Genomic DNA, 13373 nt, shown 5'->3' on the forward strand with positions numbered 1-13373 from the left:
TGTTGGCAATGTCCCCAGATCATATCTACCCACCTGTGCATCAATACCCACAAAAGGAGAATGGAATAAAATGTAACTGATCACAGATCTGCTTTTCGGGTACTTTTCTTTTCGGTCACTCACTGTCAAAGACAGCAAATAACTACTTATCGTCATCTAATGCAACCAGAAATTCTGACAGCACTTAGGGTGTTTTTGACCTGTTGTTTGGAAGTACCCTTATGTACTAAAGTTCCTTATCAGCAATTCATCTTTGAGCACTTTCTTTTTATATAGTTTAACAGGACTGAACAGTTTATTGCAATGGTAACAGTATTATGGGCGGGCGGTAGAAATGAAATATTCTGGAAGCCTTGTAATCATTTCTGTATTTATTGAAACTATGGATTCATATAATGTTATCGGGGGGGGGGGAGAAAAAATCAGAATATTGGAATTTGACTAGAGTTCAGTAATGGTAATAATATCTATCAATCATTGACTGCCACGTTTAGCTCAGTCTAAGCAGAGTGAGCTTCTTGAAACAACAGTATAGGAAACGCCAGCCACCACCTTACTTGTAAACAACATACAGTAAAAACTCTTCCCATTTAGCAGATCAAGTCAAACATGGCATTTTACGATTGAATGTATCCTGAATAAAAAGTTTTCGGTGTCTTCAATTACAATGATGGCTGTCTTGGGTAACACAATATTCATTTTGTTTCTTTCATTTGACTGTCTCTGGAGATTATGCACAGTCGACTCCTGTCTTAACGCCTTTGTGTGTGTTTTTTTTTAAATCTTGCTTAGAAATCTCAGATCCAACTAAAATATTTTTCTAAAAATCATAACTTTTTTAAAAAATGAGAATCATTCAAGCGACTACGGCACAAGATTTTTTTTAAAAAAAATGTTACTTGTGGTGGTGGGGGGGAGAAAAGACTCACAGATTATCTGCATTGCAATGACCATAGCAGGTTTACAGAATCATGATGCATTTTAGTGAATCCAGTCACTTTGCTCTTGAGGCCCCACATTTAAAACATATCAGTATTATTAAGGACAAAGCAACATCTGAAACTGAATTCATCATTTTCTTTTAAAAGAGTGATGGTCCCAATTTTCTGAAAATGTGCACTTGATCATGGTGAAATATTAAGCATAGTTAATAAATGTACGTGAATGTGCTGAAGTTGGTCCAGGTAAAATTAATGCCGTTTTCAAACGACCCCTGCCCTGTTAACCTTTGCTCTATTATCCTAACAAAACACAGAACAATCTGGCGTGTTCTGCCTGTGGCATTTTGATTTCATATTTTCTTTGTGAGCTCACATTTCATTGATTTTTTTGCACAGTCATTCTATCAAATAACTTGTAACTTTCCAGCAGTTGCTATTAGAGTGACACCTGGACTATCTGCTGCAATGAATGCACAATTGATGTTGGTGTATTATGAAAATTCAACGGTCTGCTCCAGACTCCGGGCGGTGTCTCGGAGCGCTTAAGAATGGCAGAGTCCGAGGCCAAGCCAGGGGGGAGGGGGAAGGTGATCGTAGGCGCAGTCGAAGAGGGAGGTCTTCAGGTGCGACCTGAAGATGGGGAATGGTGGGGGCGAAGGGGTTGAGGGAGGGAGTTCCGAAGTTTCGGGACATAAAGGCACGGCTGCTGGTGGTGGAGTGGAGGATTCGGGGGACACGGGAGGAGGCTGGACCCAGTAGAGCGGAGGCAGTAGGTACTGCTGTGGGGAGAGGAGGTTAGCGAGGCAGGGGGGTGCCAAGGATTGGAGGGATTTAAACACTAGAGGATCTTGAAGTCGATCCGCTCTGTGACAGGAGCCAGTGGAGTTTGGCAAGGACTGGAGGAATCGGGGTACGAAGTTTGGTGTGGGTGAGAATGCGGTCGGCGGAGTTTTGAATGAGCTGAATTTTGTGAATAGCAGAGGGGAGACCAGCGAGGAGGCCGTTAAGAGTAGTCCAGCTGAGAGGTGACAAAGGCATCGACAAGGGTTTGGCAGCTTTTGGGGTGAGGTATTGTCGGAGACGGGCAATGTGGCGGAAGTGGAAGACGGCGGTGCTGGTCAGGGACCGGATGGGGGAAGGATAACTGGGGATCGAACCTGACACCTAAGTTGTGCAAGGGTTCAGAGAGGTTTAAGCACAAGTCAGGTAGGTTGAGGTCGGAACCCGTGGGACAAAAGATGTTGCCGGGAGCCAAAGAATATGGCTTCCGTCTTGTTGACGTTTAACTGCAGGAAATTTGTGCTCATCCAGCTCTTGATGTCTGACAGACAAGCTCATCGGGGGACTAGGGATCGCAGCTGGAGATGGAAAAGTACAGTTGAGTGTCATCCGCATACATATGGTAGTTAACCCCGTGACTGTGGATGACAGCACCGAGAGGGAGCATATAGATGAGGAAGAGAAGGGGGCCAAGGATGGATCCTTTGGGTACCCCGCAGGTGACCAGGTGGAAGCGAGAAGAAAAGCCGTTTGCAGAAATGTAGTGCTGGCGGTTTGTAAGGCAGGACTCAAACCAAGTCCCAACAGAGGGTACCTAATGGCATCTCAGGGCAGCTGAGGAAATCAAACAGATCAAGTCAGATTTTTAAATATATATTTCATGTGCAAATAAGATTTGATCCCTGGTGATCATAGATGAGTAATGTTTGCTACACTATTAAATTACGGTTTTGGAGAACACCATTGATTTTAGATTCAATCTTAGCCCAAACAAACTAGTGTGTATGTAAGACACCCATATCATTCGTTACAAAACCTAGCGAGACAGAAGCTGAGTGGTTTACACTTCTTTCTGCTTATCCACCACATTTCCTTACTCCACACAGAGCCTAATAATAATCCCTCCAAAACAAAACAATAAATTGGTCATTTTCAATTTACGACTGTTTGTGGGACATTGCTGTGCGCAATTGGCTGCCGCGTTCGCCCACAAATATACAGTCAATTCACTTTACAGTGTGTTCTGTGAAGCGCTTTGGGACGTCCTCCCGACGTGAAAAGCGCTATATCAAATGCAAGGATTATTATTATTATTATTAAACAGGAAGGAGAGTAATCTTTACATCAAAAACATTTGTTAATGAATTAGGTGAAACTGGCAAAATAAGTGAGTTCTCAGCACCTCCCAGAAAGTTGCTTGTGACATGGTTTTCAGAACGGCAGTCATGAGATTGCAGAGATATTTGAATTCATTCATTCAAGTACATTTCTTTCACTGTTCACCTTTGGTTTTGTCTACAGGAAACTGCTGTGTCTTGTAGCCATTTCATTGCCAATTTATTACTTTTTGGTGGGTCTCTGGAGTGTTGAAAAACATTTCCTCACAGATTCTCTTGGTCTCCTCTGCAGATCTCACTGAATGACCTATAATCCTTGGGTCACTGTAGATTTCGTAGTCATTTCCACCCTACGGAAAGCAAAGATAGGTTTAGGAAACAGACCTAAATAACTAGCGTTATTCAAACAGATGTACCTGTACTTATCTGAGAAAGATTTCTTCGTATAGGGACCCCGCAAATAATGAAGCACTAAATAGCTGATGTGGAAACCGGTTCATCACTTTCAATGCAAGGAGAATGGAAATGTCGACTCTTTTAAGGTATTCCGCTTGAGAATACGTAGAGGCTTATTCTGCCCCAGCATCAATTCAAAAAGGTGCAGATTTTATAGTGATTATCCTTTTGTAAGACTTTCCTATAGCATCTGTGAAGTAACCGGGTGATAAAAGATCTCCGAACTGAAAGAGATATGTCCGTTGGAATTTGCTTCCATAGTAGTCTGCCCAATCTCTATTTCCTATTATGGTTTGGCCGTTGGTATTCATCCCCTATGGCCAGTGCTCACTCAGATTGATCACTTCTTCTCAGGTTAATTTTCCTGTACGAAGAGCTGTTTTGGGATGGACTTTGCCCTAATTTATTTTTACTTCTTGACTTATTTGCAACTTCCTCGTCTCCTGTCAGTCGATGGTAGGAGAGCAGTGTTGGTGTTGCACAGGAAGAATACGTGAATCAGCTCCACCCAACTCCGTGGACTTTGTGCTTGCGGATCATTCCCGCGTATTTTACCAGGATTTATATATTAATATGGCAGCTGCTACAGTGCCTAAGTACACCATGTTTGTACAGTAAAATAGCAGTTTAGTTACACCTTGCAATACAGCCAACAGTGAGCAAAAATAAGATCCAATAACTATTCAGGTTATATTATGAAACCCTCTTCGAAAAAAAAAGGGCTTTGTTTAGCTGAAGTTTGTCATGGAGCTTTAGATTGAATCGTTGCTGTAATTTTTTCATATGCTTCCTGCTTCAACTTGTATTTCTACAACACCCTTCATATAGGGTAATGACTCAAAGAATACTTCACAGGTCAGTGTTGATGGTGAGAAAGAGATAGAGAAGGAGCAGGTGACTGTAGGTGTGATCAGAGAGGTAGTTTTTTTTAAGAGAAGGGGTGGAGGAGAGAGTTCCAAAGGGTGGGATGCAGTTACTGAACTGAACCTGAAATTCTACTCTTTTTGTAGATCAAGTTTTAATTATATACTGGGGAGCAGAACTTGTCATACACCCCTTTGTTTAATTACAGGTTTAAGTGGACAAAGATCAGACTTTAGTGTGAAGGTTTCTCTTTTGAGTAGAAGACGATAGAAATTGGTGTGAGGTTACAATTGGAATATAAATCTTAGAACTATCAAAAACTGGCAGTAAATTCAGATCAATTAATAGCAATCTGCACTTCTGTCGTGCTTTTCATATAGGGAGAACCTCTCAAAAAAGCTTTACGAAAGAGTGGAAGAGGGTAAGGGAAGATGGCTAACGGTGCTGTCAAAGAGATATATCTTTCGACAGATTATGAATGTTAACGAAGGATCTCAGCGTTTATTTTATTTTGGAAGAATGTTGTTGGAATAATTCATTTGTATTAACACATGGTAATCACAAACTACAGTGTAGCAAAATTTGCTTTAAAAGTCAGCTCTGAGTTTTCACTACTCACGGGACAGAGTGTAAAGAGCAGCTTAATATCTAACTGTGAATCACGTGTGCGATTTGAGTGTCTGACCACACAGCTATGGAATTTGCCCCTCAAAAATCTATTGTGAGTAGATAGGCTAACAGAATCCACAGGGCTATCTAAGCTATATCCCCATTGATACATAGGAGGAGCAAATTTCTAACATTTAGTACAAAAAAATGCTACAGAATATAGTTAATTTCAAGCTCTGGCTCATGATTAGCAATTCTCACATATAGTTCTTGTTTCATGTCATGAATCTGTTGGGAGCAAGCACCGGTGGTCACTTACCTCAAAGGTCTTGTCTCCGAAGAAATGGATAGACTTGAATTGTGCACTCTCAAGAAGTCCTAGACAGTAACGTTTATCCCATCCATCTGGAAACACGTCAAAGCTGATCTGTCCACCTGGAAATGAGATGAAAATTAAACAGGTCTAGTATTCCAATGATGGCATAACTAAATTCCTACCTCAGCACCCGTCCCGCCCGACCCTCACACACAACATAAATCTCTTGTGCCGTCAAGACTGGAGGCCTCCATCTAAGTCACTTGAGTCCTGTCTCGAGTTTTAGAACGTATTGATGTGTACCATCATAAAGTGGCAAGTACAAAGAATAACACAATTACCTATAGAAAACGTGAGACCCTTTCCTTCAAATTCCTTCTGTAACGCAGCCACAAATTTTTCTCTGATCTTTTCTTTCTGTTGTAAAAACAAAGCATGGATTACAGAACAGACTAAATATCCCAAAGACATTGAGCAGCTTGAAAGAACAATCGTTTAAATTAAAATAAAATGAACATCTTTATGGACTATTTCAAGTTACGTAAGTGAGTCGGTCATTTTCCAGTCCCAGTTGGGGAAGGTGGTTTCTCACTGCAGTGCTTGCTTAGCAAATTGGGCCGAACAGGAGTATTCTTTAAGCTATAAGGCAATCGAAGATTGTTGCAAAGCGTCTTGATGAGCAAAAATGCAAACTTTCACAGGAACATCAATAAAAATGGTTGCAATTTTTATTCAGATGGCTTTTTGGTATCTGGCAAGTTAGAATAATTATCTGTGTGTCTCATATTGCATTTATATTGTAACATCAAAACACCTGCAACGACCTCGCAATGGCACAATGACATTTACATTCTAAAATAAGTTCTATTACTTTAGTACCTTGTTCCATCCACTGGATGGCGAATTCAGAATCTGAGAACTATAACAGTTCAAAACTGAATCGGCAGTGTTGTATCAAAAATCTAATAACATTGTAGAAATGTACAAAGTGTGTTCCAATGCCACCAAGTGGAAGAAGCAAATAATGTAACGCAATAGCATTTATTCATATTGGTTTAGGGTCGGAAAGCACTATCTGGCTAGTCCCAAAGTACAAAAGATTAGAAACCATCCCTTATACTCAAAATATCCATTCTTTTAAACCCTAACAGTCCAGTTTGTGTAAGTTGCACGTTTCTTTTAGGCTGTAGATGGAATTTTTAGCTTAATACGGTTTCAATGCAAGGATTAAAAAGTACAACAGCTCATAATGCATGTACTTCATTAGAGACCCTGGTCATTGTTTTAATTTGGGACTCCTTGAGTTAAAATATGACAATCATACATTTCTCCCCCACATTTTTACCTTTTCAGACTACTGCTAAAAGTTGCTATTTAACTCACTTTGTCTAATTTGTGGAACTCAATGCGTTCTTCTTGGCTGCAACTTCTGCCAACAGGACTGATGTTCAGCATCCCACTACGGAATTCAATAAAGGTTCCCCTGTGAAAAAAGTACAATATTTATTTAGTCACTAACCATCAGTCACGTTTGGACTGTCACACATTTGAATGTAAGAAAATGAGATGCAGTGTGAACTGCATGCCACCATTCACATTTTGAATTTGTTTCAAGATTAATATTAAATAAATCTGAGAGCAATTCTTTAATTAAATTTGAAGTACACAAACACGCATCGTTAGACAATAGTTTGCAATGTGCCTGAATGAAACGATCCAGCTCGACATTGCACAATAAAGGAGGATAATTGCTGATCAATATGGCTGCAGGCGCAAGCAAAATTAATACAGTTAACCAATGTTCGAAGATATACTATAGAAAATTCATAGTTGCTGGCTGCATGAGTCAGTAAGATAGATGCTGAAATATTTCTGGCCTGGTGATTTGGCACAGAAGTCGTTGATGTCTACCATAATACTCCCTTGGCAAACAAACAATAAATCACAATCAAAGAAAGACATTCTCAATTAGACATCTATATATTATATTGAAATAAAAACACTGCAGAGTGCGCCAAGAAGATAACAGACGAGTTCGACATTTTGCTAATAAATGATGCTGGCCTCACATGTTGGGCTTCTGGTGTCATATCAATCCATCATTATGTTACGTCAGACACCATTAATATATCACTTGACAGCAAGCATATGCCACAGAAATCCTTTGTTCTAAAAAAAACGCTTCTTTGGTAAGCAACAGCAAATCATGAGTTCACTTGAAACACGGGTCTCACAAGCACTGAAAATAATTCTCTTCACAGTACACTGACACATGTGCTTCATAAATCAAAACTGCTTGACATTGAGTAACAATGGGATAGGTAAGTTATTCTCAACAACCATCAAATTATATAGAAGTGCATCAAAGGACCCAAGAATGCATAGTACCTTGTAATAAAATTGTGTTGTTTTGCTTTCATTCTAAAGGCAAATTGGAATTATAATCCTTTACCTTTTTCTAGGCAGTTTAATCTTGGCCATATAACTTAGAGAATAATTGATCAGGTCCTGCAGTATATCTTCACCAATATGTCTCTGAATGCTCTAAACAGACATGAAATCGATTGTAATATTTAACAAAAGAATATACAGTTATCAAATATATTTGAAATACCACATTCAAAATTTAGACATTCTTCCATATTACATTGGAGTTCAAAGCCGACAAAATACGCAATCACACTGCATGCAGCATGGGACTTGGACCTCGAGGACATCAAGGGGGTGGGCAGTTAAGCAGCTGCTGCTTAAACTCTGCACCTCCAACTGTTCGAGCTGCAGACAAGAAGGTGATGGCAATGCTCTCACGCATTTCATGCCAACCTGTATTGCCCACCAGGAAGCTTGCCGGGAGTTCCTGGTACCTACCACCCACCAGTGACGGCTCAAACACACTTGTTGGATGTGAAACAACAAACTAGTGACTATCTTCCTTACGTGGTGGTGGTGGGGGGGGGTGGATATCAGAATTCAGCTGAATTGGCTCCAAGGTGGCATGGCTGGCAATGGAATATCGGCATTCAGCCATCCTTCTGTGGCAAGTCGCCAGTACTCCAGGGCACTGCTGATGAACAGCACAGCCAACCTGACTCACCAACAGGACATAGATCAGAGGCACTCATACATATCCATCCTGCAGTATAATAAATCAGTAACTACAATTCAAAACATATTGAGGTACGTTCAAAATAACAAAGGTATATTGTTTTTTAAAGGACATTCCATTGAATTTTACTTTTGAAACTTACCTGCTTAGCCCAAAACACTCCTTCCTTATATGCAACTAAGCCATTTTCAGCAAATACATAATCATATCTTGAGAGGACTGAAAATAAACAGAGCCGGCTTTTAGAATTGAAGGAAAGCACAATTTTCATTTGCTTAAGAATAAATCTGAGTGAAACTTACAAAAACAGTAATTCTGACAAGAAGTTGTGCAGTTCTTCTGGAAGCCTAGTTTTCTTTTCAGTTTTGTTAAGGGTTTAAAAACTATCCCTGTAATTTTTTTTAAAAAGTAGTTTACTTTATATTGCTTGGCTATTACATAGCATAGAATTTATTCACAAAACAAAACTATTTATAATAAATAGTGATCCTTGCATTTGAAATAGCACATTATCACGCCATTGAGACGTCTCTAAGCGCTTCATATGATATACTGTAAAGTGGATTGTCGGTCTATTTTATGGGCGAAGTGTGGCAGGGAATTGCGCACAGCAATGTCCCATAGACAGCCATGGAATGAGTGACCAATTTTATTTGGGTGATTGTTGGCCAGGACACCGGGAGAGAGAAACTCCCTTCTCTTTTCAAATAGTGCTATGGGATCTTTAACATCCACCCGAGAAGGCAAATGGGAACTTGGTTTAAGGTCTCATCTGAAGGACATTCCAAGTCCCGATTGGGGGGGGAGGGTGGCGTTTAAAATCGTTGGCATTTGCGACAATTTATAACATTTTAATACACAAAAGCGAAAGCAATCTACACACTACACCACAGCCAGTGAATAGAAAATGCCTTTTCAAAAAATGTACGTGTAGGTAACATATTTGTCACTATACGGTTTGTCATGGACCTTGACTCATTGGTAAGTGCACATCGAGTGTCTTTGGCTTATACACTGACTATGTAACTCAAAGTGAGATAATTTTAGTTACTTATGAAATCATAAATGGTGGTTATCAACTCTTCAGTCAGTGCTGGGGGAAGAGCTTAATCATTATCCCTGTTACGACTGTATATATTCAGAACTCGCTGCCCTTGTTCTGAGTGGTTACTTCACGCCACAACGCCATCGTTCATGCAGCCCATTGGTTCACTGCACTTTACAAACGTGGCAGCTGCAGATACCCGGAACCCGCAGTAACATGAGGTTCAGTTGTTCCTTGGATCTTGCCCGGCGTATCTTGATGCAAAGTTAGGGCCGTGTGTGCGAAGTTCGTTCTGAGTGACCGTGACGGTAGACCGGTCGGTGTCCTCGCGCCGGTCGCTCACACTCACCATCGTCTCCCAACTGCTCTTTAACTTTATCGAAATCAGAACCGCTCACAACTCCAATTTTCAATCTCCCCTTTAAATGTTTTAAGAATCCGTTCATCTCAGAGGTGACTTTCTAAACATCCACCGTGAAGGGGGTGGGGGAGTGGGTGGGGGGGGGGGGGGGGGGTTGGTGAAGGGAGAGGGGGGATTGGGGAGAAGAGATGAGGAGAAAGGAGAAAGAGAGAGATGGAAACATATGGAAACAAGTCAAGTCTAAGTCTAAATAATTAGACTTTGTAATAAATGTTAGAAATTATGGGGGGGGGTCGTGCAGCAACGGTGTGTGTGTGAGTGTTTTATTCCCCCCCCCACCCCCTCCCACACACACTTTATGGAGTGCACAGCTATATCCAACCTCTGCGGACTGGGCCTCCAGGGGCTTCTCAAGGAACTTTTAAACACACATTGGAGAATGTTCTGCTCACAGACTGACCCCCACCCGCTCCGCCCGGCGAGTGTTCACCTCAACCCCCTCCCGCCATTCCTCCCACCCCCCCCCGGTCCACCTTCCCTCCCTCCCTCCCTCCTTACCTGTCGGGCCTCGGTGAGGGTCCCATCCACATCAAACAGACACAAGGTGCTGTTGTACCTCGTCGCCATTGTTGCTTGTGTTGTTGCCGTCGTCTTCCGTCGTCGTGGTCGTCGCCCCGCGCCGCCGGGTCCTCCAGCTTCCCGGCGTGCATCAGCCGCCGCCGCCGCCGCCGCGCGGGATCACGGGAAGTGTAGTGTAGTGTGAGCGCAGTGTAGTCCCGCGGCCGCCGCTCGCGGGCTCTGAGTCCTCCAGCTTCCCGGCGTGCATCAGCCGCCGCCGCGCGGGATCACGGGAAGTGTAGTGTGTAGTGTAGTGCATTGTAGTCCCGCCGCCGCCGCCGCCGCTCGCGGGCTCCGAGTCCTCCAGCTTCCCGGCGTGCCTCACTGTGCCGCACCGGCGGGAACGCTGGCCGGCCAACGTTTCCAGGGCAACGGCCCCGCCGACCGACCGACCGACCGACTGGAGAGGACATCATTGTACGATTCAAACCGTAAACACGAACCAACCCCCCCCCCAAAAAAAAAATGAACCCCCAAGAGATTGTGTTTGCGGGGGAGGGGTTTCTCCCTCTTCCTCATCGTAATGCAGTCAAAAAGCGGTGGCGTTAAGTGAGTGGGCGGTGATGGCGGCGGCGGGCGGGCGCTGTGAGGCCTTACCTGTCCCGATTAGATCCCCCTCCAAACGGCAAAGGATTGACTTATACATGTGGGTGAGTGTTGCAGATATATAAATACGTACGTACATAAATCAATAAAGCAATAAAAAAAATTATAAACACACACACACATATATATAAACAAAGAAACCCGCTACTGTCCGAGTGGCCGGAGTCACGGCACAATGTGGCGTCGTTTTTTTTTTAAAAAAAAACGGCGGGACTTTTTTGCCGCCAAAATAAACAACAACAACAACAACAACAACAGGTCGGAAGAGGTTTGTTGGTGACGCGGTTCCCCCCCATTCTTCCCCCCGACGGTAGAGTTTGAGGGTAACACAGGTCTATTTCCGCCCTCCACCACCACCACCAACACCATCCCGGAAGGGTTTGGGTGTGACACACCGCCCCTGTGTCTGTCTGTCTGTCTGTCTGTCTCCCTCCCACCCGGAGACAATGTGGCGGCTTCTGCTCCAGGTACGTGTGTGTGTGTGTGTGTGTGAGTGTGAGGCTAAACCTCTCCCCCACTTTCCTAAAGCCCCTCCAGGCGATGCTCAGCTCAGCTCAGGGCTTTCTCTTTACAACAACAACAACATTATACGTGTAAAGCGCCTTTCACGTCGGGAGGGACGTCCCACGGTCCTGGACAGACCAGAGTTTTGGGGACCCCGAGCTGGGGGTCCGGGTGGGGGGAGGGAGGGCGGGGGGGAGGGAGGGAGGGTGGGGGGGAGGGCGGAGGGTGGGGGGGAGGGCGGAGGGTGGGGGGGAGGGAGGGTGGGGGGGGGGCGGCAGATTTCCAGCATCTGCGGTCATTTGCATTTTGTAAAACATTTGTCAATTCGCTTCACGGTCTATTCTGCGAATCGCTACGAGGCGTCTCGACGTACTGAGGCGCTTTATCAAACGCAAGGATTATTATTATTATTATTATTACAAACCCTATGTCAGCCTGGCTGAGGTGGCAGCACTCTCGCCGTCCAGGCGGAAGGTTGCGGGTTCAAGCCCCACGTTCGATCCGTATCAAGCTCCCTCACTGTCAAGCGCTTAATACCTTCCGGAACTAGGTAAGCGGGACGTAGCAAGTCAGTTATGGCAGAAAGCTAATTCCTTGTGATATTGTGCCGCCTGCTGTACAGTTCGGAGTTAGAATTAATTACTGGACTATAAATTTTCAAATCATTGCAGATTTAGACTTTTTTTCTTTTGTTCAGGCAGCGGCTATCAAGAACACACCCAGCTTTAGTAAGCTAACTCTTCATTCAAGATGTCCATCATGTTTCTGTGTTGGGAAAACCCAAAGAAAGGCAGTTACGGTCAGTTGGCTCAGATCGTGCTCTTTGCTACGTTTTGAAAAAACAGTTGAGTTCCCTGGCAATTTAATGAGAGAACACGCTGCAAAAAGACTACATACACAATACAGACATCTGTTTCCAGCAAGCCAGAAGCATCCAACGCATCCAAACCTACAGTTTACAGACAATGAACTCTTTATAATGATATATAAGTTCCGGGGGATAAGATTCCTTAGAGCTGTGTCTCGTCTAAAATTAATTCAGACTGGTATCACTGTGGCTCTCCTACCCACTGTTTATTATTTTTATCTAAAGGGACAGCTTCCATATTCGATGGTCAATTATACCACTGGAATAGCGAGTTTTGCTATTGTTATGCTTTATTCTTTAAGTTACTATTTCAGACATTTTATTGGTATGATGTACCTGAATGAATCGGGCACCACGCTGAAGGTTTCGCATCTGACTTTTTGGGGGAAGAGGAATGACTTTTATATCCCAGTAAAAGATGTCTTGACACTTGGAGATACTGGAGATGCAACAAATGAGACTATCCTACAACTCAGACAATACAATAGCACGGAAGTTTTCTACTTTACAGTTGCCTTTGGTCAAGTTGTTGATGAACAAAAATTCATACACGTCTTTGGTGGAATTCCATGATAAAAAGATTACACTTATCGGCCTTGTTGCTATGATGATTGATTAACTTATAGAATAAGATATGTTGTATGAATTTGAGGAGCTCCCGAGCTTTGTAGAAATTTTATTAAAATGACAGCTATATACAGTGGTTTTAATTGTTTTATTTATAATAATAATCCTTGCATTTGATATAGCGCTTTTCATGTCTTCCAGATGTCTCAAAGCGCTTCATAGAATATACTATAAAGTGAATTGACTGTATATTTGTGGGCAAAACGCGGCAGCCAATTGCGCACAGCAATGTCCCACAAACAGTCGTGGATTGAGTGACCAAATAATTATTTTTTTTAAGGATTTTTATCCCTGGAAAAGCCATCCACGAATCGACTAACAACCAGGTTCCTACA

General features: G+C 42.9%; 2 protein-coding genes across 4 annotated transcripts; one reads left to right on the plus strand and one right to left on the minus strand.

Annotated features, from left to right (window-relative positions):
• Positions 1 to 2452: 2452 nt before the first annotated feature.
• pmm2 (phosphomannomutase 2) lies at positions 2453 to 10532 on the minus strand. Of its 2 annotated transcripts, XM_042340934.1 has the most exons (9): positions 10374 to 10532; positions 9804 to 9915; positions 8552 to 8628; positions 7756 to 7847; positions 6687 to 6786; positions 5645 to 5720; positions 5307 to 5422; positions 3225 to 3408; positions 2453 to 2555 (listed from the first exon to the last, which is right to left on the minus strand). In XM_042340934.1, the coding sequence occupies exons 1-8, from the start codon at positions 10440 to 10442 to the stop codon at positions 3268 to 3270; spliced, it is 783 nt and encodes a 260-aa protein (XP_042196868.1). In that variant the 5' UTR covers positions 10443 to 10532; the 3' UTR covers positions 2453 to 2555; positions 3225 to 3267. The 2 variants fall into 2 exon arrangements, with proteins under 2 accessions (XP_042196868.1, XP_042196867.1); XM_042340933.1 differs by lacking the exon at positions 2453 to 2555 and having other exon boundaries at positions 2579 to 3408.
• A 241-nt stretch (positions 10533 to 10773) lies between these two features.
• tmem186 (transmembrane protein 186) lies at positions 10774 to 13107 on the plus strand. 2 transcript variants are annotated; one of them, XM_007893772.2, is made up of 2 exons: positions 10774 to 11083; positions 12241 to 13107. In XM_007893772.2, exons 1-2 carry the CDS (start codon positions 10997 to 10999, stop codon positions 12982 to 12984), a joined length of 831 nt encoding a protein of 276 aa, XP_007891963.2. In that variant the 5' UTR covers positions 10774 to 10996; the 3' UTR covers positions 12985 to 13107. The 2 variants fall into 2 exon arrangements, with proteins under 2 accessions (XP_007891963.2, XP_042197064.1); XM_042341130.1 differs by lacking the exon at positions 10774 to 11083 and adding an exon at positions 11316 to 11506.
• The last annotated feature ends 266 nt before the right edge of the window (positions 13108 to 13373 follow it).

This window comes from Callorhinchus milii, unplaced genomic scaffold (assembly GCF_018977255.1).
Source record: "Callorhinchus milii isolate IMCB2004 unplaced genomic scaffold, IMCB_Cmil_1.0 Scaffold16, whole genome shotgun sequence".
NCBI lineage: Eukaryota > Metazoa > Chordata > Chondrichthyes > Chimaeriformes > Callorhinchidae > Callorhinchus > Callorhinchus milii.